We start from the raw sequence: 25,222 nt of genomic DNA on the forward strand, positions 1-25,222 counted from the left end.
CCAATCAACATTTGTTTTAAAAAATATAAATGAAAATATTCCAAAAATATAAATATCTTAAAGGTAAATTTTGATATAAAAAAAACTAAGCAAATGATCTCTAAAAATATTGAGGGAACTACACAAAATACCTACTTGGGCCTATTATATTACCCCGTTTCTACCCATCTTTAAAATAATTACATAAAATACCTATACGACCAAAATAAATTACCCGCCCACCCAAACCCCACTTAAGCCGCGAGATCCATTTGTTGAGATTCTTTCTGTTTTGGTAATCATTACATGTAAGCACGAGATATGAATTTAGCAAACTTCTTCTTCTTTATGGCAGATTATATCCACCTATAGGTCGTACGACAATTGACCTCTATTTTAGCATTGATGAGTTTTTCTTTCAAATAAATAATATTCAATTAACATACAAATCTCTCAAATATGATTTTCTCTTTTATTGTCTTCTCAAATATAAATAAACGTTTTTCTTCTATCTTTCTCATTTCATAATAGGATCTATGTGTCCATTGAATATTTTTTATTAATTTATTCTCCATTTCAAAATAGTATATAGTATATTATTATAACATATCTAAGTTTTAGTATAATCGATGACGCACAAAATTGAGTTAATTAGATTATGTGACAACTGATATTAATTCAGTTTAATAATTAAATTAAAAAAATATTTTTTAAACTCTTTGCGTACAACTGTATGCCCTGTTGGTATATCTATATACTATACTGGTATCATATGTTAGTTGGAACCTTTTTTGGTTGTATTAGCTACATTTAATTGGTACACTATTTGATTTTTCTTTAGTAATAGTAAAATAGTACAATATCTTGATTTTTTTAATTTTCATTTATACATATGTATTATGTAATTATTTTGATTTTTTCTTTATGCGTTTGTTTTATATAATAGTATTATAGTATAATATCTTGAAATATATTATTATATTAATATGTGGTACACTATTTTTTGATTTCTCATTATGCATGTGTATTATGTAATTGTAGTATAGTCATATATAGTTGCCTGGAATTAATTGGTAGAACCGTATACCCTATTGGTATAATTCTATGTCATAGTGGTATTATATGGTAGTTAGAATATTTTTTGATTGTTTTGGCTGTATTTTTAAGTGAATTCTATTCTGAAATGGTTTATATGATCATGTTTTGTTGTGTTGAATTTTCTTGTACATATGGATATAGATTTTGTGTATTATGTAATAGTTTTTATAGTTATATGCAGTTGTTGGAACGACCCCTTAAAACTATATACCCTATTAGTATAGCTATATACTATATTGGTATCATATGCTAGTTGAATTCTTTTTTTGGTTGTATTAGCTGCATTTAATTGGTACACTATTTGATTTTCTTTTAATAATAGTAATATAGTACAATAGCTTGAAATACTTTATTATATTAATATGTGGTACACTATTTTTTATTTTTCTCTATATGCATATGTGTTATGTAATAATAGTATAGTCATATAGTTGCCGAGAATTAACAGGTAAAATTGTATACCATGTTGATATAGTTATATGCCATATTGGTATCATATGGTAGTTTGAACATTTTTTTGGTTATTTTAACTGCATTTTTAAGTGGATTCTATTCTGAAAAATTATTTATATGAACATGATTTGCAGTGCTGGAATTTTTTTGTACCGATGGACATAGATTATGTGTATTATATAATAATTTTTATAGCTATAGGCAATTGTTGGAACGATCATATACTACTATATACCCTATTAGTATACGGAATGAGCAAGTTGCTTTGCGAATATTTAGCTTGCAATGTGAGCGTCTAATTTTCTCATACTTTTATTGCATCCTTTAATATTTTGGTACAGTAGTATAGTCGCAGATAGTTGTAGCAATATTCAAGAGCAATCATATACTCTGTTGGTATACATGTATACCATATTGGTATCATATAGTACTAGAAGTCTTTTTTGCTACTTATATTTTTATTGCATTTTCTAATATTTTATTATCATTTCTATTCTAACTAGTATATATGGAGACTTAGCGGCCGTAGATTATGTTTTCTTGATCCATAATTGACTGTGTTAATGCTAATGATAAAGTGTGTAATGATCTTTATAGGGAAGGAGATCAAGGTTTGCATGGCAATCACGTGTAATTAGAAAAGGAACAAGAAATAAAGAAAAAAAATAAAGGAGTCAAATTTGAGTGTGAAATAAGTTATGGTAAAAATAACAATAATACGCTCTGGGCAAAAATAAATGAATAAAAGAGAAAAATGTAAAAAATAAGAAGAAAACGAGAAAAAAGAAAAGGAGAAAAGAAAGAAAAAAAAGAAAAAAGAAAAAAGAAAAGAAGCATAGAAATAAAAAAAAATTGGAGAAAAAAGAGAAAATTCTCCACAAAAATTACTATGGGTAGAAAATATAATTAGTTTGATAGGTATAAAAATAAATGGATAGGTAATGGTAAATAGTTTTGTTTTTGTAGGTAACTGTATTTTCCGCCAAAAAATATTTTCCTCTTGTAAATGGGCTGTCCGGACTATATGTAAAAGCGGCCCACTCCTTACAGCAAAGTTTTTCTCAAAACCCAAAATTAACCTTCCTTCCACGCGCCCCAAAAGCTTGTGAACACCAAACAGCTCCTTTGTAGATTCCTCTATTTTCTTCGACAATTCGAAGTACGCCCTATTTTTTTTCTCCTTCTTTTTACCTTGTTCTAATTTTCCCACTGTTCTCAGTTTGTAAATCAGGAAATTAGCATTATTTCGGGTAAGTCATCTTTTACTTGTTTTTTATCTTTGAAATTGCTATGTGATTATGTGTTTATAGTCATGTAAAAACATCCGATGATTTATTTGTCTTTTTTTTTCCCCTAGTATCTAACTGTTGTGTTTTATAAAGTTTCAAACTTGGTGAGTGTTGCAAAATTTCTTTATTTTGCTTCCCCTGGTTGATTTTTTCTGGATTTATTACTGGCTTTTGGGTTAGGTTATATATATATACACACACATACACACACTAGATTATTTGCTTTTGAATTTCTCTGATACTTGATTTGATGGGCATTAATATTTATTGATTTAAGGACGAGTACTTTGGATTTGGCGATAATAATAAAAATTCATTGTAATTTGTTGGTACTGAAATGTCACTTGTTTTGGGGTTATATGGAAGTTAAATTACTAAGTTACTCGCACCTATTAATGCATTGAGCATTGAAACTTTATCCTCACTGGATGAAGTTAGGGGAAAACAATTCCTGTTTGATAATGCTATAGCAGCATAATCTTGAAAAAGAGAGACTTTTACGGGAGAAAATGAGGTAGAGCTGGTAAGACAAATCCGAACATATTGTAACTTCACCTCTTTTTTTTTCTGGATATATGATTACGATATTCCAGTTAAAAAGCATAACAACGTAGATTGGCTCCCTAGCAAAAGATCCTTGGTTTTGGTTGGTTAGCTGTCTGCGTTAGCTTTTGATAACTACAGGGTGCATGAAACTTCAGATGTAAACTCATCTTAAGCTGTTTTCAGGGGCAGATCTAGGACCTTTGGCCAGTTGGACAATTAATGTGTAACTCTTTATGTTTTTATTTTGCAACTTTGTATCAAGATATTACTGATTAAGCATGTCTAAAGAGAAATTACTGAATATGAAATCTTAAAATTGCTTTGATTCTTACCAAATAAGCTTTTTCAAGTAGTTCCGTATAGCTCACTTTATGTCTTTCTTTCCTTCATTTTCTCAAGTGTTGACCGCTAGTCTTCAATTTTGAGGGGTAAACGTTTCAAATTGACATGGGAACAAATAGTTCTTTCCAAAACTTGTTAAGGTGTAATTGCCCACCCTCAATCATACGTAGAGTCCATCTCTTGCTGAGTTTTCTATACTCGGCCTCAGCTATGCCTAAATGGCATTAGATGACTTTATTTGGGGTTCCTATTGGAATTCAAGGCCTGTACTGGATATATCCCGCTGCAATGAGAAAGTGACAGTGATGAGATTGTTTGTCTTAACTAAACTTTGTTCCTGTTGTCGGGATAGAAGGTTGAGATTCTTATAGCGGGTTGTGAGTATGATCATGAATTTGCGTAATCATTCTGGTCTTAAAATCTTTGTCCTAGTTTTTAATAACTCAAATTTGCAATCTCTAGTTTGTGCATCCTTGGGCTCAAGAAAAGGCATTATCCTTGACAGGGTAAACCAAACTCGAACAATATATTATCATATAAGCCATTTTATGCAACATTGGTGTTTAGTCACTTGATGATATAGCCGCCTTTATTTGGGAGATACACTTAAATCTTATGCAAGGATGGTAAGAGTGCTCCGGAGAAAAAAAATTGTTCTCCCCCTGAGTACCTTTTCTTCTTTGCTTCCTTGCAATTCTAAGCCCGGAGAAGTCGTAACTTCAGTTTCCTATCCAGGCCAATATTTTCATATATGTTTGTACAAGTGTTTGGTTTGATTCTTGAATCAATAACATGGACTCTGCTGCCCCTTTGGTTTCTCTTTTGCACTAGTCACTTGAGAGAAATTACCTCTGCCTTGATACAGCAGCGATATTTGATTATTTCAAGTGCTCTTACATCACCACGGTTTCTGACTTTGATCAATATAAAGTGGTTGAAGCAGCTGAGTCTGGATATGATGTTTGACATAGTGTCTTTTTTTTTTTTTTTTTTGTGTCAGTGCTATGGCTGCCAGAGCTGAAGAACCAATCAATGAGCAAGCAGTTGCTAACATATATGGTTCCATGAGGGCTGAGATCAACCAGATTTACTCTAAAATTACGGAACTAGAGATGGAAGTTAGTGAACACTCACTTGTGATCAATGCTATAGAACCACTTGACCCTTCAAGGCGGTGTTATAGGATGATTGGAGGTGTTCTTGTAGAGAGAACTATCAAGGAAGTCCTGCCTGCTGTTCAGCGCAACAAGGAGGGAATTGAGGAAGTAATAGCTCGACTGAATGAAGCTCTTGAGAAAAAGAAAAAGGAAATATCTGACTTTGAAACCAAGTATAAAATTAGAATGAGAAAGCCTGATGCAGAAGTAAAGGAGGAGAGTAGTCGAAAGGAAGGCTCCGCGCAAGGAGTCCTTGTTGGTCCTGCAGGTTCAAATGAGTAGACCAGTCTGTTTGCAAAATCCATTTTGAGATACTTTGTTAAATATGGTCAAGGAACTATAACATTTTAGCATAGCTATTCTGGATATTAGCGTGTGATTTATCGTGTTCATTTAGCTTACTCAGCGTGAATGCGAGGTTTTTGGTTTCTTATGATGAGAAAGTTTATATGATCAGATCAGAGGTCTGGAACCATGCTTCATGCCCTGTATGGCTTTTCACCAGATGATGGTGACCTCTGGCAATCTTGATTTCACCTCCTTGAACATTAGCCAAGTGCTTCTACATGTTGAGACTTGTGGCATTTTTTTGCTCTGCTATGGATTGTAGTTTAGATTTTGAATACTGTTGTAGATGGTTGAATTCAGTTGCTTTTCCAGCCTGCTTTTCGTATAAATTCCAAAATGATTAGCAGCGTTAAGTATTTGATCTGGCAAAACTTAGTCTGGCCTCACCTGACCTTTTCGCTGTCAATGATGGGACGTTCGGTTTAAATGGATTGCAAAAGAAACCGAACAATTTATGGCTTAGCATTCACATTGCAGAGGATTTACATTTCGCTTAGCCTTGCTCGAAGATAGAATACGAGCGAACAAAGTTTAAGACTGGCACTGCCTAATTGGTTGAGAAGTAATGAACTTAGAGAGAACTAGAGCTACAAAATGGTTGTCACATTTCTTACGGTCTAACTTAGCTATGGCTAATAAGTCTAATAACTACCCTTTGAGGCCCATTCATCGGAAAAGAAACTGCAAGTGTGTGAAAATTGTAAAGCAATTGGTCTATTAATTCTGAGAGTTATCAATTTCAGTTTTGCAAGGGCCAGATCAAATACGGTATGACGGTACAATTGAAACTCCTGATATTACCCCATCATTGTGAAAGAGAAACATCAATGCTTAGCTATCATAGTAAAAGAAAACGTTTCTTGTTTCACTAGTCAATTTTGTCTTCTATTTCAAAAACCTCAAAAGTAGCTGATTGTTCTGGTTATACTGGGAATAACTAAGTGACCTACTGATGCGCCGAGAAAATTAGTCAGAACCTATTAAATTACCAGAACGTTATCAATTAATGTAACGATTTTGTAAATATAAAAAGACAAAATTAGTTGCAGCTATAGAGTTGTTCATCACTTTCCATATCAGAGTATTCAAGAATAGGAACACAAGCATAGCAAGAATGTTTCAGACGCCACAATCAAGTTACTATGCAATCACTCTTCATCAGTGATGGTAAAAGATTCAAGTGGTTTGAGAAGTATCCTTTGGTGTAGTGATTTCCTGTATACTGCGCATGCCATGCACCTCTTAAGAGTATATCTAACTGGGATTTTCAGCTACATTGTACTCAATGCACAGATAATCCATTACGAAGATGATCCTCGAGGTCTTGGCTTTGGGTAGCCTAGACTGATAAGCTTTTGCATCAACTTTTTCTCAGCAGCAGCCTGAATCCGCAATAAAGGGAGAGTGAGAATCATACAAACAGTTAGGGGTCGTTTGGTAGGGTGTATAAGAATAGTGCGGAATAAGGTGTATTAGTAATGCATGGGTTAGTAATGCACATATTATTTCTTATCTACTGTTTGGTGTGGTGTATTAAAATTATAATGCATTGCATAATTTTTAAGAAAAATAGTTGTTTACAAAAATGCCCTCCATATTCTCAAGCTTTTAGGGACTTTAAGGATAATTTTGTCTTTAACCAACCTAATGCATGCATTAGTAGCCTTGTTATTACTAATGCCATGGTTTTCTATGTATTACTTATACATAGGATAATACCAAGTATGATGTATAACTAATACAAGTAATAGTTTTACACAGGTTGAAAAAATGTACCAAACAAGATATTAGTAATGCATAGAGCTAATGCTTGCATTATTTTTTCTAATACCTCCTACCAAACCACCCCTTAGGGAGATATGCACAAGATCCAAAAAGATAGATATCTACAATTCCATGTACTTATCAGCTATATAAAAACTAAAATGACATCCAAATAGAATTTTGGAAGAGGGAACACAATTACGCAAACATGCAGAGGGGGAACCTAGAAAAGGGAAGATAAACAGAGTGGAAGTAGAAAGAGATCAAACCTCAAGCATGGGGCTGTTCTTGGGGATATTACAAGCTAGTACAACATTGAGTCCAGTCTTAAGAACTGTAACAAGAGTTACGTCAGACAATGTATCAAGAGAAAAAAGTGTGAGAACTGACTTATTTTGGGTGGTGATGTACCTAATCGGCGGGCAATACCAGATCCTGTATTATCAGATGTTCCTCCGGTCAAGGAACTCACCGCAACGGTATTGCTCTGCACATGACATAAAGAGTGTAACAACTGAAATAGACAAGCCAAATCACAACCATCATCACCCTCTGAAAGATAACATACATCCCCCACTAAAAAATCTGTTTGTTTAAAGGGATATGAAGAAAAGGTTATGCACGAGTATATTTCTGTAGAGGTTTTTGAACTCTCATTTTGAGTTTTCCTTGTTCTTTCTTGTTCTCACTCCAAGTTATTTTCAGTGTTCATTTCAATTTTGTTTCGGATACTTACATAATCAATATATCTTTTTCTTTAGGAGTATAATCCAATATTACTATCGCTGTTCTCATTAACTCTATTCAAAAGCAATTACAGAGATGGACAAGAAAGGTAGCAGTTGAAGGAAAAAGTTGAAGAGCAATATAAGTCAAGTTCCAAACTTACAGGTCTTGCTGGAGCAGCTGCATATAGATTCCCAAATTTGGCTGAACTGCAACCAATCCAAGCATATATCTACAAAGGATGAAAAGAGATTATTGCAAATGAAGAGTAACCTGTTTTCAATTTTGAAGACATTCCACACTTGTAATTAACCATAGCAACTAATCAAGAAATTCGTTCTTTCTATACAGTACATTTAAGTGTGTCTTGATTAAAGATGTAAACAAGTCACAAATGTATCAACAGGATCATAAATGCTCCTTCAAAATGCTAACATTTGTATTAAATTAAAAATTCTCAATTTTCTGTCATATTTGCTGTTAAAGGCAAACTTCTAACAGTATACACAAATATACAGAATTATCAAAGAAACCCCTCAAATTGCAATAGTATGATCCACACGGACACCTCTATAGTCTCAGAGATACAATAACTACGCCTCAGTCCAAACAAGTTGAGTCGGCCATATGCACTCTCACTAACCATATTTATCCAATTAAATTCATCTCAAGCCAACATATGCAAAACAAAAATAAAAATAACAATAAAAAAATACTAGAAGTTCTCTATAATTTTTTAATGGCATAAAATCTATATTAGGGCTAAAAGACTCCCGGGAAGCATCGGACATAAACTACCGTACTAACATAACTAAAACATAATCTGTACTAACTTACAACGCCTATATAGATCTCTTTCTTCTATTGTGTCATATCTTTCGTTAAGTCTACACAGATTCCAAGAGATTGTAGGTCTTTCGAGACAACTTCCTTCCACGTGATGTTAGATCCATCTCGTTCCTTTTTAACACCTTCACTCACCATGGTTTCACACCAACAGACCGGTAAATATGGAGGTCGACGCAAGATAAGACCAAGCTATCTCAAGCGACTTTCTGTCATTTTGTCCTCAAGGTATGCTATTTGTACCTTCTAAATGTAATTATTTTTAATCTTGTCTAACCTTGTATAACCACACATCCATCGAAGGCATATGCATTTCTGCGATACTCATCTTGTGAATACATTGGACTTTAGCGACCCAACATTCACTCCCATATAATATAGTTGATCATATAATTGTTCTATAGGATTTTCCTTTCACTTTGGTAGGTATCCTTTTATTATATAACAACACTTCTCCATTTCAACTATCTGATTTTGATCCTATGAGTAACATCTTCATCTATAATCTCAAAGATAAAAAGAAACATTCCAGAGAAGCTATTTCAGGTTTGCACATTAACATGGCAAAAAGCACTATCTACGCCAAAGCTGTGACACCTTCTTTTTCCGAAGAATAGGGGAGTTTTTCCAATTAAAGTGACATTAATCGAAATAGGATTATTTATTTAATTAGAGTCGCCACTTGGGATAATTATTATGGTGTCCCAAGTCACCGGTTTATTTTAAAATCCCAAATCGAGGAAATTTAACTCTGTTTTAAAGTCCGCGAAACACAGAAAACCGGGTAAGGAATTCTGTTAACCCGAGAGAAGGTATTAGGCATTCCCGGATTCCGTGGTTTTAGCACGGTCGCTTTGATCACACCTGGCTTAATTAATTGTTTAATTACGTATTTTTAGAACCTACGTGTATTTTTCTTTTTACCGCTTTTAATTATGGTGTTATGGATTATCTTTGAAACGGATCACGTGTGTGTGAATCCGTTAATTTGGTGTGCTAAAAATCATGTCACACGTACGCGTACACAATTAGTTACACTTTATTATTTATTAAGATTGTTTTGCCAAAGTCGCGCGAACGCGTACCTTGATTTATTTTGGGAATCATAATCGCATCACGCGAACGTGTACACAATCACGATAATAGATTAAAGCGTGTGCCTAAAGCATACTAACATATTATGATTATTCATTTCCTAAATTTAAGATTGTTGTGAGGCCATGATTATGGAAATAGAATTGTAGGAAGAGGCTGTATCCATGGAAGCAAATCTCTAAATAAATCCTTAGCTAAACAGATTGGAAGGAAGGAAATGTTCGTTCTAAATTCATTTGTTTGACACATGCGAGTACAAAAAAACAGCATGATACATAAGAATCAATTTTGCTTATCGAAGTTCGTATTGTTCACCCAATAATACCCAACAACTCAATCACATTCTCCTTATTTAATTGCTTAACCAAGAACTGTTAGTCAACAAAAATGAGCTCGATTTAGGACATTCATATTGAATCATTCCAGAACATAATTAACAGCCCTATTAAAATCCCACATTCTACGTATTGAGCAAAGGAAAATAGTTACAAAAGTGATCCCTTTTCAAACAAATCAGCAGTCCTGTTAAACCTCATGATCTGTATATCAAGTGAAGGAAGAATAGTTACAACTAACATTACAATGTACCATTACTTGCACTCAACCTCCAAATTTGAGCCGAGTAAACAGGCATGTGTAACTATGACTCTCTCAACTAGCATTTCATAATACAATTAAATAAAAATTAGTTCCTAACTACAACCTAGTAAATACAGGTCCTCCACGAAACAATTAGCTTTCAGAGTGCGTTTGAATCTCCAATGATGCTTCTGGACGCTATTTTGGCCTCAATGTTTACAGATTTGGCCAATTATGGTCAAATCTACAAATTATGGCACTGTGGACAGCAAACAACAATTACAGGAAACATCTTAACATATTCAAAGTATGGTAATGGCACTTTAATTGAATTCTGTGTATAGATAATCCATGCCATCACACAAATCAACAACAAACAACCATTCAAACTCTGAAGGAGAAGACAAATTCAGACTTTAAAGTAGAGTTTGCAGCTATAAAAATACAATTTATCAAACAACAAGTGAAGAACTATTGCAATTTTCATAGTAATATAGTATCACAATGACAGTTACATCACCAGAGATTAGAAGTAGTACCTTGACAGCAGTAGAAAGATCCTAAAATAGCCAAGTAAAGGCTGGTAGAAAGAAGAGGAAGCTCAACTAATAGATCCAGCAATCAATAGCCAAACAACAGTACTTCTATCACTGAAATTCCCAAATTTCTAGCTACTAATGTGTGAAAGCAAGAGGAGTATCTATTCTCTGAAAAGGCAAAATGAAAATAATCTGTGCAGTGAGGGAGTGTGTTTTTCTGAAGAATGCAGAGATGAAAAAATCCTAATATGAAAGTGTATGTGAGCTTTTTATGCAGAAAAAATCAAGGGTTGTGTGAGAGAATATGTCGGTCCCTAAAAAATAGGACAAGAGCATCTTTTAAAACTGAATTGGATAGCTATCCTTTTCAGATATTTTTCCTATATTTTCCAGCTCCTTTAACTTCTGAAATTACCCTTTTTCACCCCAATTTTGACCTAATTCATTTGTTCTATTGCATTTTAATCCCCTTCTAGAAGCTTCTTGCATAACTACCTAAGATTCACTATTGTGCTTTCCCAATTACCCCCTTAAATTTTAGTAATTGCAAACATCTACACCAAAGGAATTCACACAGATTAGAACAAAAACAAACAGTAATGCAAAGACCAAACCGTTTAAACAAAACCTAATTAATTCAAAATTGATTAAACTAATTCAACTTATGCAATTAAACTTAATTATCGCGTGATTAAGCTGCTAATCATGCAATCAACTATTTAATCTAGACATTCAAACAAATAATTACTAAACTTGATGCGAAACTAACAGTAAATCAAACTAATTCATGAGCTAAACTAAATCTGGCTAATACGAAATTAAACAGACAAAACATTTTTGACTAAATGCCGATTTATCAACAAGACATCAGTAATGATAGAAAGAGATGCTGGTATACCTATTAGAACACACGGTGGAGGAGGAAATAGCCAAACAACAAGATTCGAACGGATTCTGGTGGCTTCGAAATGAATCGAAGCTAACGTATATCGATTGCTCTTGTCAAGAGCAATCGATTCACGTAACTTTCAAGCCAAAACGATTGAGCAAATCGTTGAGAGTCAGAGAGTGAACAAAATTCAACTTTTCTGGAAATTAAGATCTGATATTGGGCGAGTTTGGTGGGGCTTTTGGGAAAGTTGATGGTATATTAATGACGAAGATGAGATGAGGAGTGGGGGTGTGAATTTGAGGGAATTTGGAGTGGTGCCACCGCCGTAGGGCGATTTCCGCCATGGGTTCGAGAATCATTGGTGTACTAAGTTGTCCAGAAGTCCATATGGGGTCGGTCCATAGAAGAACATTAGGAAGCTCTGGAGTGAATTATCCCGGAACTCCTATTTTCAAGTGGGCAATGGCAATCACATAAAGTTCTGGAAAGATAAATGGTTTGAAGGATCCATCCTGATGTTTGACTTTCCTGGGATAGCTCAGAATCAAGATCCCACTATTTCTCAAAATTGGCAAGACAATTGTTGGCACATTCTTTTCGGGAGGGATATGCAGGACTGGGAGCTTCCATAACTTCTAAATCTGCTGGCAAAATTGGAAGGCTTCTCAGTCAAGGAAAATACTTTTGACAGTATAAGTTGGGGATGTTCCAAGGGCGGCCTTTACACTATGAATGCAGGCTACACTCACTTTTGCTCCACCAATGAAATCATTGATGGATGGCCTTGGAAATACATCTGGAAGACCAAGCTACCTTCAAAAATTTCCTGTTTCGATTGGATAGCCCTAAATGAAGCATGCATAACCCAGGACAATCTCAGTAGAAGAAGTTTTCAATTGGCCAACAGATGTTATATGTATTTGCAGCAGCCAGAATCCAACAGGCATCTCTTTCTTCACTGCCCAGTTGCAGCAGATATCTGGTGTATGTTCTTTGCCATCTTTGGTTTAAGCTGGGTCGTGCCTCAAAACATTAAGGATGCCTATGAAAGTTGGTCTTCATGAAAAGTTGATAACTCCATCAGTAAAGTCCGGCAGATGATCCCTTCTTGTATTTTGTGGTGTGTTTGGACAGAAAAGATTCGCAAATGTTTTGATGGGATATCAACTCCTACATACGCACTTAAGGCTAGATGTCTTTTATGGTTATATAGTTGGCAGAACTTAACTCTTGTCAATTGCCCTATTAATCTCTTGGACTTCGTCAGCTCCTTAGCTCTCTTGGACTTCGTCAGCTCCTTAGCTTTAGCCTAGTTTTTGTCTGTAGAGCTGACTATGTCTTATGTATCTCTCTCTTTTGTACTTCTTGCATCTTCTTGATGCCTTTAATGCAATTCTCTTACCTCATCAAAAAAAAAACATTCCAGATCATAGTAAACCAGTGACACTCAGCTAAATTCAGCACCTGTTCACACATAGTATTAAGTACATGACAAATCAAATACCATAAGTATTTGTTTAGAAGTATCTGACTTGTACTTTTCGTACCACGGTAGTTAACCTTCTTGTGACTTCAACTGCTACTTTCGTTCATAACCAATATGGAGTTATGAACATTAATCAATCACTAAGATCTCACTCACAAGTAAAGTTGGGTTTGGCTAAATGAATTCTATAAAATCTTTTTGCTCAATTTCGACCTATATCATTCCAATACTACTTTGCTCATATATGATTTGTCTTTTAAGGCAAATTCGAGGTGTTTAAAAACTAGAGGATCTCTGAATCTCACATTTATTCTTACACTAGTATATAAGCCTTTAACCATACTAAAAGATTCTTGCCCAACACTATAGCTAATGTAAGAGTACTAACAGTAACCAAACCTTAACCCCAACGAGTTGGTAGTCTATATAATTCCTTAGCTTCCATTGCGTTTCATCCTTAACTAAGTCCACAATGATTATGTGAAACCGCAGTGTTTTCCGAGACAAATTCCCTCCATGTGATTTTAGATCAACCTCATTTTTTGAACACCTCAGACCTCATTTATCTAAGTGTCAGTATTTATGGACCAGCGGCTGAACTATCTCGGCCGATATTTGCAGGGGCGGATCCACGTTGATCATTATGGGTGCTCGAGCACCCATTACTTCCTACGCGAAATTCATATAATTATACTGATAACTTGTTAAAAGAGACATATAAAATGTGAAGCACCCAGGAACCAACAATTGCAACTGGGTGCTTTGGTTATTGGGGCTGGGTAAATACCGGCTAAGGCCTCTACAACGCAAGATTGAGTCCTACTTAAAGCATTTTGTCAGCGTGCTTTCTTTCTTCCTTTTCCCTTTTAGTTTCTCTTTTCCATTTTACTTTCTTCTCCCCAAATTCACTTCCCAAAACATATTATATTTACTCCTGGTCCACAAAATGAAACTCATTTTTCTTCTCTTTTAGTATTAAATAAAAATATCTATAATAAATTTAGTGTAAGTTGAGATTCTCAAAATATGAAAACGTAGAGAATAACTATGAATAGAATGGTATTTTCTTTTTAAATTGATATAATTGTTTACATGTTAGATATGTTCACCATCAGTTTCAAATAGTTGTGAACTTATATTTGATATTTGTATCGATTGTGCGTTAGTGGAGCCTTAGAGGGGATCTAGGAGTAAAATTTGATGTTTATTTTGAGATTCTTAGCACTGAACCTATTACACTTTTGAAATTATGGATTCAAAAATTTATATATATATGATAAGACTTTGGATTATCATTGACGTCTACATTCATGCTTTGTGCCAAAAACTTGAGTTTAGTTGAACCCGTTGGTTATATGCTCAATATGCCTACTTGCGCTAATATAGTGGAGCACCCACTACTTCAAAATTCTGGATCCGCCACTGAATATTTGCACCATTTGTCGAATGTAGCTACTTCTAATCTTTTCAAATAGTGACTACTTTGGCTTTTCACTAAGTTCTGATAATTAGATAGCAACATAGTTACTTACTAGATAAAAAATGGAGTAAGGGAGCGAAGGAAACCTGTTTCTGAAGACGAATTATCTGAAAGTGAAGAGTAGCATCGTCAGAGACTTCAGAAAAGCACGTGACCTGCACGCCACTTCCGTCATCACCTTCTTCTACAATTTTAAACTGATTCATTGTGTCAGTAACAACGTCAACTCTTCCATTGGAGAATGAAGAGGATGATAGTGATTCCTCTAACCCTTCTGGCAAATCCATTCACAGAAAAACTAGCGCAGAAAACCGAATTGAACTGTGAAGATTAACTAAATGGGTACAAAACGAATTGGCAAAATCAAAATTTCAGGGTTTAGCAGGGGGTTTTGGAGTGTTACACAAGAGATGAGTCTCGGGTCACTCGTGAAATGTGACGGGTGGGGAAGATCCGAACCATGTTAAGGTGCTATATACCGTTTAAACCCAAATCACCAGACGTGTCGTATCAAATGGACTTTAATTTACAAGAAGGCCTTGGAAATGAATTTTGTTTTACAAGAATAGCCTTGAAAGTAGGTGATCTTGAATTTTTTACACGTTTACTTTATGGGCAAACTCGAGGGTTTACTTTACTGTCTTCTTGAGCCGAGGGTCTCTCGGAAACAGTTTCTTTACTCATTCGGGTAGAGATAAGGTCTGCGTACACACTACACTCCCCAAATCTCACTAGTGGATTTTACTTGATCGTTGTTGTTATTGTTGTTATACTTTATGGGCAAACTTTCAAGTTTAAAAAGTTTTCTTTATACGATAAATTTTTTGAATTTTGATGATTTGCCCATGAGGCAAATAAGAACAAAAGAATTGTCCATGGAGCAAGGAGGGGAATAAATATTCAAGATTAACTCTTATGATATCATATTTCTGTAATTTTTCTTCTTGAAGTTGGATTAGATTTTTTTTTGTGTGTGTGGTTGCTAAAATGGACTAATAAGTTACTAATAAACAAGTCATAACTCGATTTTGTTCAAATATTGTTCACAACAAATCTATATATATAATGGAGGAACTATAGAAGGTCACTTGGCACCTCGCATATGTCAAGAAAGCTATTAATCTTTTTTCTTCATTTTCTACATTATTACCCACTTATTCTTTTCATTTCAATTATTTATGAAATCCAAAAGTCATGTCCCTTCATGAACATCCAATGAAAATAACTACAAAAGTTATTACTATTAAATAAAAACAACCGTTTATTCCCAAGACAATCCAATTGCCACATTTTAACGGACTTCTTGCAGTTACATATGAGATCTAATGTCTCATCACAATACAATGGAGAGAAAATTATGCTTCTTCAATGTTCAGATGGCAACTGAAAGAGATTTTTTGTCTTAAATTTTCATTTGTCATCTTTCAAGATTTAGTTAATCAATCTCTTTAGTGGATGGCCGATTGATATCATACAAATCTTTTTGCATGATGTTTAATGAATATATCTCCAATATGTTGTCCCTTACCAAGTTTGATACGGGGAAAATCTCCAATTTAAAATAAGTTCGGTATATCTTGGGGGATTGGTCCCTATTTTTTTATTTTTTTTGGTAATTAAGAAATTTTTATTTACCAGTAATATTTACAAGCTGTGATCAAGCTTAATCTTGACATAAGTCCCAGATTTTAGTCATTCAATTCATTGTCCTCAGTCCTAACTACTAAACTACTAGAAATGACATCTAACTATACATTAGGATAGTAGTTAAGTTCCATCAATTTTCGTTGTAGTCGATGTTTACTAGCTCCTCGACCATGCACATCTTGTGTTATTACTTTGCTTAGCACTGCTTCTGATCGTTGTTCACCTTTGAAAATTCTGCCATTCCTCTCTTGCCATATATAGTACAGACTACCTGCCAGAATGAGTTTATACAGTTCAGTTGTTGTGCTCCTACCCTTATAGGATCTTTCTGCCCACTCAATTTCATTAGTCCATGTCATTGCTTGCCTATGAATCCCTTGTCATCGCAGCATTGCTATCCATACTCTTGAAGAATAAGGACAGCTAAAGAACAAGTGATCAATGGTTTCCTCCTCATTGTTACATAATGAACAGGTTGCATCATCCACATAACCCCATCCCCTCAATTTGTCTTTAGTCGGCAGCCTTCGATGTGCAACTAGGAATACTGTAAAGATCCATTATGGCAATCCAGCATTGTTGTACACCAGTTTCCTCCATGGCACTCTAGCAAATTCACCTCGAATCTTCACATACATAGTATTAATGGAGAAGCTTCTTATTTCCTCTACATCCTCCTCTGTATAACCAACTTCCTCAAAATATTGTTTGGCTTTCAGAATCTTCTGTACCATCCAAGAAGCTTGCTTTGGCTCAATGCTCCACAGTGAATTTTGTTTCTTGTAGTATACATGTATCCATTGCACCCACATTTTATCCTTTTTCTTGCATAAATTTCATAGAAGTTTGCATATAGCTGCCTTATTCCATTCCTCTATATCAAGCAAACTTAAGCCACCTACTGCTTTAGGCTTACACAAGCTATCCCATGACAACAAAGCTTTCTTTGATACTTTCACACCCCCAGTCCATAGATATGTTCGACACACTCTTTCAATGAGTTGAATCATTTTCTTTGGCAGCAAAAACACCTGAGACCAGAACACTTGGATAGAGAATAACTCACTCTTAATTAGCTGAATTCTTCCTGCATAGGACAGGAACTTTGATGTCCAAGATTGAATTCTCTCTAACATCTTTTCAAGTAGAGGATGGCACTGCACCAATGATAATCTCTTAGAGCTGAGAGGCACTCCCAAGTATCTAACTGGTAATGTTCCTTTCACAAAGCCTAGAACTTGTAAAATCTCTTGTTGCTTGTCATCATGCACTCCACCAAAAAATCTATATATATAATGGAGGGACTATAGAAGGTCACTTGGCACCTCGCATATGTCAAGAAAGCTATTAATCTTTTTTCTTCATTTTCTACATTATTACCCACTTATTCTTTTCATTTCAATTATTTATGAAATCCAAAAGTCATGTCCCTTCATGAACATCCAATGAAGATAACTAAAAAAGTTATTACTATTAAATAAAAACAACTGTTTATTCCCAAGACAATCCAATTGCCACATTTTAACGAACTTCTTGCAGTTACATATGAGATCTAATGTCTCATCACAATACAATGGAGAGAAAATTATGCTTCTTCAATGTTCAGATGGCAACTGAAAGAGATTTTTTGTCTTAAATTTTCATTTGTCATCTTTCAAGATTTAGTTAATCAATCTCTTTAGTGGATGGCCGATTGATATCATACAAATCTTTTTGCATGATGTTTAATGAATATATCTCCAATATGTTGTCCCTTACCAAGTTTGATACGGGGAAAATCTCCAATTTAAAATAAGTTCGGTATATCTTGGGGGATTGGTCCCTATTTTTTTTTTGGTAATTAAGAAATTTTCATTTACCAGTAATATTTACAAGCTGTGATCAAGCTTAATCTTGACATAAGCCCCAGATTTTAGCCATTCAATTCACTGTCCTCAGTTCTAACTACTAAACTACTAGAAATGACATCTAACTGTACATTAGGATAGTAGTTAAGTTCCATCAATTTTCGTTGTAGTCGATGTTTACTAGCTCCTCGACCATGCACATCTTGTGTTATTACTTTGCTTAGCACTGCTTCTGATCGTTGGTCACCTTTGAAAATTCTGTCATTCCTCTCTTGCCATATATAGTACAGACTACCTGCCAGAATGAGTTTATACAGTTCAGTTGTTGTGCTCCTACCCTTATAGTATCTTTCTGCCCACTCAATTTCATTAGTCCATGTCATTGCTTGCCTATGAATCCCTTGTCATCGCAGCATTGCTATCCATACTCTTGAAGAATAAGGACAGCTAAAGACCAAGTGATCAATGGTTTCCTCCTCATTGTTACATAATGAACAGGTTGCATCTTCCACATAACCCCATCCCCTCAATTTGTCTTTAGTCAGCGGCCTTCGATGTGCAGCTAGGAATACTGTAAAGATCTATTTTGGCAATCCAGCATTGTTGTACACCAGTTTCCTCCATGGCACTCTAGCAAATTCACCTCGAATCTTCACATACATAGTCTTAGTGGAGAAGCTTCTTATTTCCTCTACATCCTCCTCTGTATAACCAACTTCCTCAAAATATTGTTTGGCTTTCAGAATCTTCTGTACCATCCAAGAAGCTTGCTTTGGCTCAATGCTCCACAGTGAATACTGTTTCTTGTAGTACACATGTATCCATTGCACCCACATCTTATCTTTTTTCTTGCATAAATTTCATAGAAGTTTGCATATAGCTGCCTTGTTCCATGCCTCTATATCAAGCAAATTTAAGCCACCTATTGCTTTAGGCTTACACAAACTATCCCATGACAATAAAGCTTTCTTTGATACTTCCACACCCCTAGTCCATGGAAATGTTCGACACACTCTTTCAATGAGTTGAATCAGTTTCTTTGGCAGCAAAAATACTTGAGACCAGAACACTTGGATAGAGAATAGCACACTCTTAATTAGCTGAATTCTTCCTGCATAGGACAGAAACTTTGATGTCCAAGATTGAATTCTCCCTAACATCTTTTCAAGTAGAGGCTGGCACTGCACCAATAATAATCTCTTGGAGCTGAGAGGCACTCCCAAGTATCTAACTGGTAATGTTCCTTTCACAAAGCCTAGAACTTGTAAAATCTCCTGTTGCTTGTCATCATGCACTCCGCCAAAAAATATGGAGCTTTTATCAGCATTTTCCACTAACCTTTATGCCTTTGAAAACTTCTGAAAACACTGAAACAGTAGCTGAACAGATATAGCATCACCTCGACAGAACAACAATAAGTCATCAGCAAAGCTCAGTTGCACTATGTTCATTTTTCCACATTTAGGATGGTAATTGAAGTTAGGGTCCCTCTTGAATGTCTTTAATAATCTTGTCAGATACTCCATAACCAATACAAATAGATAAGGAGATAGTGGATCTCCCTGTCTCAATCCTTTCTTAGCTTGAAATGGCCTAGTAGGCTGCCCATTAATGATGATGGAATATGAGACTGTTTTTATACATCTCATAATCCATTGCACAAATCTCCTTGGCAACTGCAGATATGTCAACACTTGCTCTAAATAACCCCACGCAACTGAGTCATAAGCCTTCTTCATATCTATTTTTATCATGCATCTAGGAGAAACACCTTTTCTGCCATACCCTTTAACTAACTCATGACTAAGTATTATGTTGTCATTTATCAGTCTACCAGGAACAAAAACTGACTAACTTTTATCCACCAGCCCATCCATCACTCCTTGTAATCTATTAGTTAGGACCTTAGATATAAGCTTGTAAAGTAGTGTGCAACATGATATTGGCCTGTACTCAATAATTTTAGAAGGATTTTTCACCTTAGGTACAAGTGTTATTGTTGTACAATTTATAGGCTGGTACATAGTTGAACTTGAGAAGAACTCCATTATTGCATCTGTAATTGTATCTCCTACTACAGGCCAAGCTTTCTTGAAGAATAAAACATTGAAACCATCACACCCAGGGACTTTGTTGTCACTTATGCCTTTTAGAGCATGATATATATCCTCCTTTGATACCTCTGCTATCAGTTGCAGTTGTTGCACCCTATTCACCATAGGACCATCTCTCATGACAGCTGGATTAATAGCAGGCAACTCATTTGCTGAGGAACCTAATAGTTGTTAGTAGAACCATGTCACTTCCTCCTCAACTCCCTGCCTTGTTTGCACTGTATCCCCATTACACTTTATTAATCTTCTGATCTTGTTCTAACTGCATCTGTTTTTCATACTTGCAAAGAAATATGTTGTATTTGCATCACCTAGCTTTAACCATTTTACTCTTGACTTTTGCCTCATAATACTTTCCTCCACCCCTAACCATTTCTCCAACTGTACTTTCATTTCTTTTTCATCAGCTACTGTGGCCTCAGATTGACCATGATTCTTCATTTGTTCTTGCAAAGTAATTAGTCTTTGCCTACATACCTTGATCCTATCACCAACATCATTATACTCATTATTATTTAACACCTTCATAGCCTGCTTCACTCTTTTTAGTTTCTGTCAGACATTCCTCATATTGTTTTGTTCCTGTGGCCTCTCCCATGCTTCACTTACTATCTTTATAAACTCATCGTGTTCAGCTAGATAATTTAGAAATTTGAATGGTTTAGGACTACAATCTTCATCCTCCTCCAATGCTATACTCAGTGGGGAATGGTCAGAATAATGTGGATCCATAATCCATACCTCTAAGTGTGGCATGTCCAGCATCCATTCAGCATTAATCAAAGCTCTATCAATCTTGCTATAAGTGTGTCAATTTGTCCATGTAAAGCTCATTCCACTAGTTTTCATTTCTGTTAATCCAGTGCTTTCAATAAACTCACTGAAGTCTCTAACCTCCAGTTCCTGCACATGATTACCAATTGGTCTATCTTTCCCTGATCTAATGGCATTATAATCCCCAATTATCAACCATGGCCCATGTTGTATAGAGTGTAATCTTGTCAGTTCACCCCCCACAGACTTCTTCTATCTTCCAAACTATGTAATCCATATACAACTGTAAAAGTGAACGTCATATCCAATATCCTAACACAAACTGAAGTGTGTATAATTTGAGAAGTTCTACACAACTCTATGCAGTTTATTTCACTTGAATCCCATAGCAACCATACTCTTCCTCTACTACTATATTCATAGTTGTCTAAGCATGCCCATCCAGGTGTAATTTTCCTTATAATTTGCATAGCCTTCTGTTCTTTTATTTTATGTTCTAACAATGCAATCATATGTACTTTGTTACTTCGAATGAACCACTTCACCTCTTTTTGTCTAGGAGCTTTATTTAAGCCCCTTATATTCCAAGCTACTAACTTTATACACATATGAAAATGGGTTGCATAGTCCCTTCCTGCCTATTATTACCTTGATGTTTACTTGTTCCTTCCTCCATTTGTCTTGGCATTGCTAGCTGCAGTTTAGACTCTGTGAGAAGATTAAAACCATTAAGCACATTGACTACATCAACTGGTTGCCTCTCTCTACTTCTACCTACTGACTTTCTTATAACAGTCCGCCACACTTGTTCTTTATTTCCTTTCAGTGCTCCTATACCAGCACTAGCAACCAATGTAATAGTGCTAGCATTTCCTTCAATATTAGGCTCTATCAACTTCGATTGCTCCTTAGCAACAGTTTCCTGCACTTTGGGTACACGTTTAGGTTGCCATTCCTGTTTCTGCTTTGCATTCTTAGCCTTTAGTTTTGGTCTTAGCTGCTCATCTACTCTACATTTGTGGCCAACTTGCATACATTTAGTACAGAACTCAGGGACCCAATCATATGCTATTTCTTGAATAAACTCCCTCCCATTTGGATCAGTCACCTTGATGGACCTAGGCAAATTTTTAGTAACATCTATTTCCACCAATACTCTTGCATAGGAGATCCTATCAACTTGAGTAGTACAAGCATCAATATTGTGATGACCCAAAAAGTTATCTTATATTTTAGAACTCGAATATGCACTCTTAAGCCTTAAAATATCTTATTTTTACCCTCCTCTATTTGCGTGCGCAGTCCCGGCAGGTTTTCGGAAAGCTTTTATGTTAAAAACTAATGAAAATAAGAATTTTTACCTTAAAAGTTGATTTTAGTTAACTTCAATCAATATTTTTGGTAACAGGGCCCAGATCCGTACTTTGACAGTCCAGGTAGGTCTGTATCGAATTATGAGATCTGGGCGTATGCCCGGAATCGAATTCGGAAGTCCCTAGCTCAAGTTATGAATTTTTGATGAAAATTAATTATTTTTAAGAATTGATTGATGTTTGGCATTGGTAGTTCCGGGTCCATATTCTGGTTTCGGAGCCCGGTACAAGTTCATTATGATATTTAAGACTTGTCTGTGAAATTTAGTGAGAAATAAAGTTGATTTGACGTGATTCGGACGTCCAGTTGAGAAAATATAAATTTTAAAGTGTTCTTGAGAATTTCATTTGATTTGGTGCCAAATTCGTAGTTCTAGGTGTTATTTTGGCGATTTGATCACGCGAGCAAGTTCATATGATATTTTTAGACTTGTGTGCATATTTGGTTTGGAGTCCCGAGGGATCGAGTGAGTTTCGAATAGGCCACGGAATGTTGTGGACTTTGGAAATCTGGTATTTTGCTGCAACAGATGTTCTGGCATGTCCTTCTTCGCGTTCGCGAAGGTACTCTCGCGGACACGAAGAGTAAACTGGGCAGCTGAAGATTTTTTCTTAGCGAACGTGAAGGCTTGGTCGTGAACGCGAAGCGATGGGGGTGTTACCCTTCGCCAACGCGACAAACCCATCGCGAACGCGTAGTGTTAGGCATTGGGGAGGGGGAGTCAGCCGTTTCTTCATCGCGAACGCGAGCAATGACTCGCGAACGCGAAGGCCAGGGGGAGTAACCATCGCGAACGCGAGCTGGGCCTCGCGAACACGAAGGCTTGGCAGCAGTACCCTTCGCTAACGCGACAGTGCTCTTGCGAACGCGATGAACACTGTCGCCCAGCACTTAACAGAATCCAAAAACGGGATTTTAGCCAAAAATTTATTTTCTCAAAAACCAAATGGTGAGAGGCGATTTTTCAAGAGCCATTTCTTCCCTAAATTGTTGGTAAGTGATTCTAAACCATTTTATTTCAATTACCCGTTATATTTCTTGAATTTTCAACCTAAAATCTAGAGTTTTCATGGTAGAATTAGGGGTTAGGGTAGAAACTAGGGATTTCGAAAATTTGGGGATTTAAACCTCAATTTGAGATCAGATTCCAAAACTAATTACATATTCGGGCTTGGGGGTGAATGGGTAAAAGGATTTTGGTCCGAACCTCAGTTTTTGACCAAGCGGGCCCGGGGTCGATTTTTTGACTTTTTGGAGGAAAATTTGGGAAATTTAATTTATGAAAAATAATTGATTCCTTTAGCAATATTTGATATTATTGAGTCATTTTTGAATAGATACGAGTGATTTGGAGGTGAATTCCAAAGGAAAAGCTGTGATTGAGAATTAAGTGGCCTTCAGAGCGAGGTAAGTGTCGTGTCTAACTTTGTCTCGAGGGAATAAGTATTATGTGTTTATTTGCTACGTGTTTGGTTGTTAAATACGATGTATAGGTGAGGTGACGAGCATCTATGCGTCATTATCGAGTCATAGCATGCGAGTGAAATTCTATTCTTGTCTATTTTGTAGCCTTAAATTCTACTATCCATGCTTATCGGGTTATTTAAAATGATGGGTGACTCATATCTGATTTCACTGAGATTTGGTAACTTTCGAATATTGATTCAAGGTTGAGATTACATTGTGTTATTGATTATGGGTAAAATACTGGTTTCTTTATGATACTCTTATCTATCCATTGTTATTGATTTGGTGATTGGTAAGGAGGAGTGTAAAGCACGAAGGGTGATGTCGTACATGCATTATTTATATTGTGAGGAAGAGTGTAAAGCATGAAGGGTGATGCCGTGCATGCATTATTTATATTGTGAGGAAGAGTGAAAAGCATGAAGGGTGATACCGTGCATGCATTATCTATATTGTGAGGAAGAGTGAAAAGCACGAAGGGTGATGCCGTGCTGTTCTATTTATTTATTTGGTAAGGTTGAGAGTAAAAGTACGAAGGGTGATACCGTACCGTTCTATTTATTTATTTGGTGAGGTTGAGAGTAAAAGCACGAAGGGTGATGTCGTGCAATTTTCCTTTGATGTTTTAATTGCTCAATTCATTTAAGGATTTTCTGTTTAATTCTGTCTTTTTATTATTCTCACTCTTTATATTGTATTCCCCCATTGTATGTCCCCTTCCCATTATTTTTGCGTTATTGCTTTATTTACTGTTGTTGCCACTAGCATAATTATACTATTCAGGTTATATGTAGGTGTCTTGTCCTAGCCTCGTCACTACCAGTACAAGGGGTCGGTTGTACTGATGCTGCACTAAGCACTTTCTGTGCAGATTTTGATATCGGCTCAAGTTGATCGAGGTTTGCTACTGGTCCGTTGTCCGGAGACTCAAGGTAGATCTGTCGGCGTTCACAGACCTTGAAGTCCCGGTCTATCTTTTATGGCCTACTATTTTCTTTCATTCAGACAATTGTATTTCTTTCAGACTATTACTTGTAGTAAATTCTAGAATGCTCGTGAATTATGACTCCAGATCCGGGTGGTAGTAATTAATACAATTTTATGATATTCCGCACTTATTATATTTCATCTTAGTTAATTATTATTATTTACTGAATGGAAATAAGGAATTGGTTTAACGATTTTTCTAACGTTGGCTTGCCTAGCAAGTGAAATGTTAGGCGCCATCACGGTCCCGTCGGTGAAAAATTTCGGGTCGTGACAAGCATATAGAGGGATTCCCAAACCACTACTTATCCTACTTAGTGACCTATATCCCCAGCAATTCAAAGGCAAATTAGGATACTTGACCCACACTGGTATAGTTTGAAGCACCTTTTT

At 35.7% G+C, this 25,222-nt stretch overlaps 3 protein-coding genes across 3 annotated transcripts; 1 reads left to right on the plus strand and 2 right to left on the minus strand.

Moving 5' to 3' along the window:
* Nucleotides 1–2,620: 2,620 nt before the first annotated feature.
* LOC104113953 (prefoldin subunit 2) lies at nt 2,621–5,487 on the plus strand. The gene is made up of 2 exons (XM_009624276.4): nt 2,621–2,780; nt 4,708–5,487. Exon 2 carries the CDS (start codon nt 4,712–4,714, stop codon nt 5,144–5,146), a length of 435 nt encoding a protein of 144 aa, XP_009622571.1. The 5' UTR covers nt 2,621–2,780; nt 4,708–4,711; the 3' UTR covers nt 5,147–5,487.
* A 691-nt stretch (nt 5,488–6,178) lies between these two features.
* LOC104113954 (uncharacterized) lies at nt 6,179–15,051 on the minus strand. Its single transcript, XM_009624278.4, has 5 exons — nt 14,706–15,051; nt 7,866–7,934; nt 7,388–7,463; nt 7,246–7,310; nt 6,179–6,594 (listed from the first exon to the last, which is right to left on the minus strand). Exons 1-5 carry the CDS (start codon nt 14,904–14,906, stop codon nt 6,514–6,516), a joined length of 492 nt encoding a protein of 163 aa, XP_009622573.1. The 5' UTR covers nt 14,907–15,051; the 3' UTR covers nt 6,179–6,513.
* A 4,402-nt stretch (nt 15,052–19,453) lies between these two features.
* On the minus strand, nt 19,454–19,852 carry LOC138894475 (secreted RxLR effector protein 78-like). Its single transcript, XM_070179173.1, has one exon. It carries the CDS (start codon nt 19,850–19,852, stop codon nt 19,454–19,456), a length of 399 nt encoding a protein of 132 aa, XP_070035274.1.
* Between the last annotated feature and the right edge of the window lie 5,370 nt (nt 19,853–25,222).

This window comes from Nicotiana tomentosiformis, chromosome 6, assembly GCF_000390325.3.
Source record: "Nicotiana tomentosiformis chromosome 6, ASM39032v3, whole genome shotgun sequence".
Taxonomy (NCBI): domain Eukaryota; kingdom Viridiplantae; phylum Streptophyta; class Magnoliopsida; order Solanales; family Solanaceae; genus Nicotiana; species Nicotiana tomentosiformis.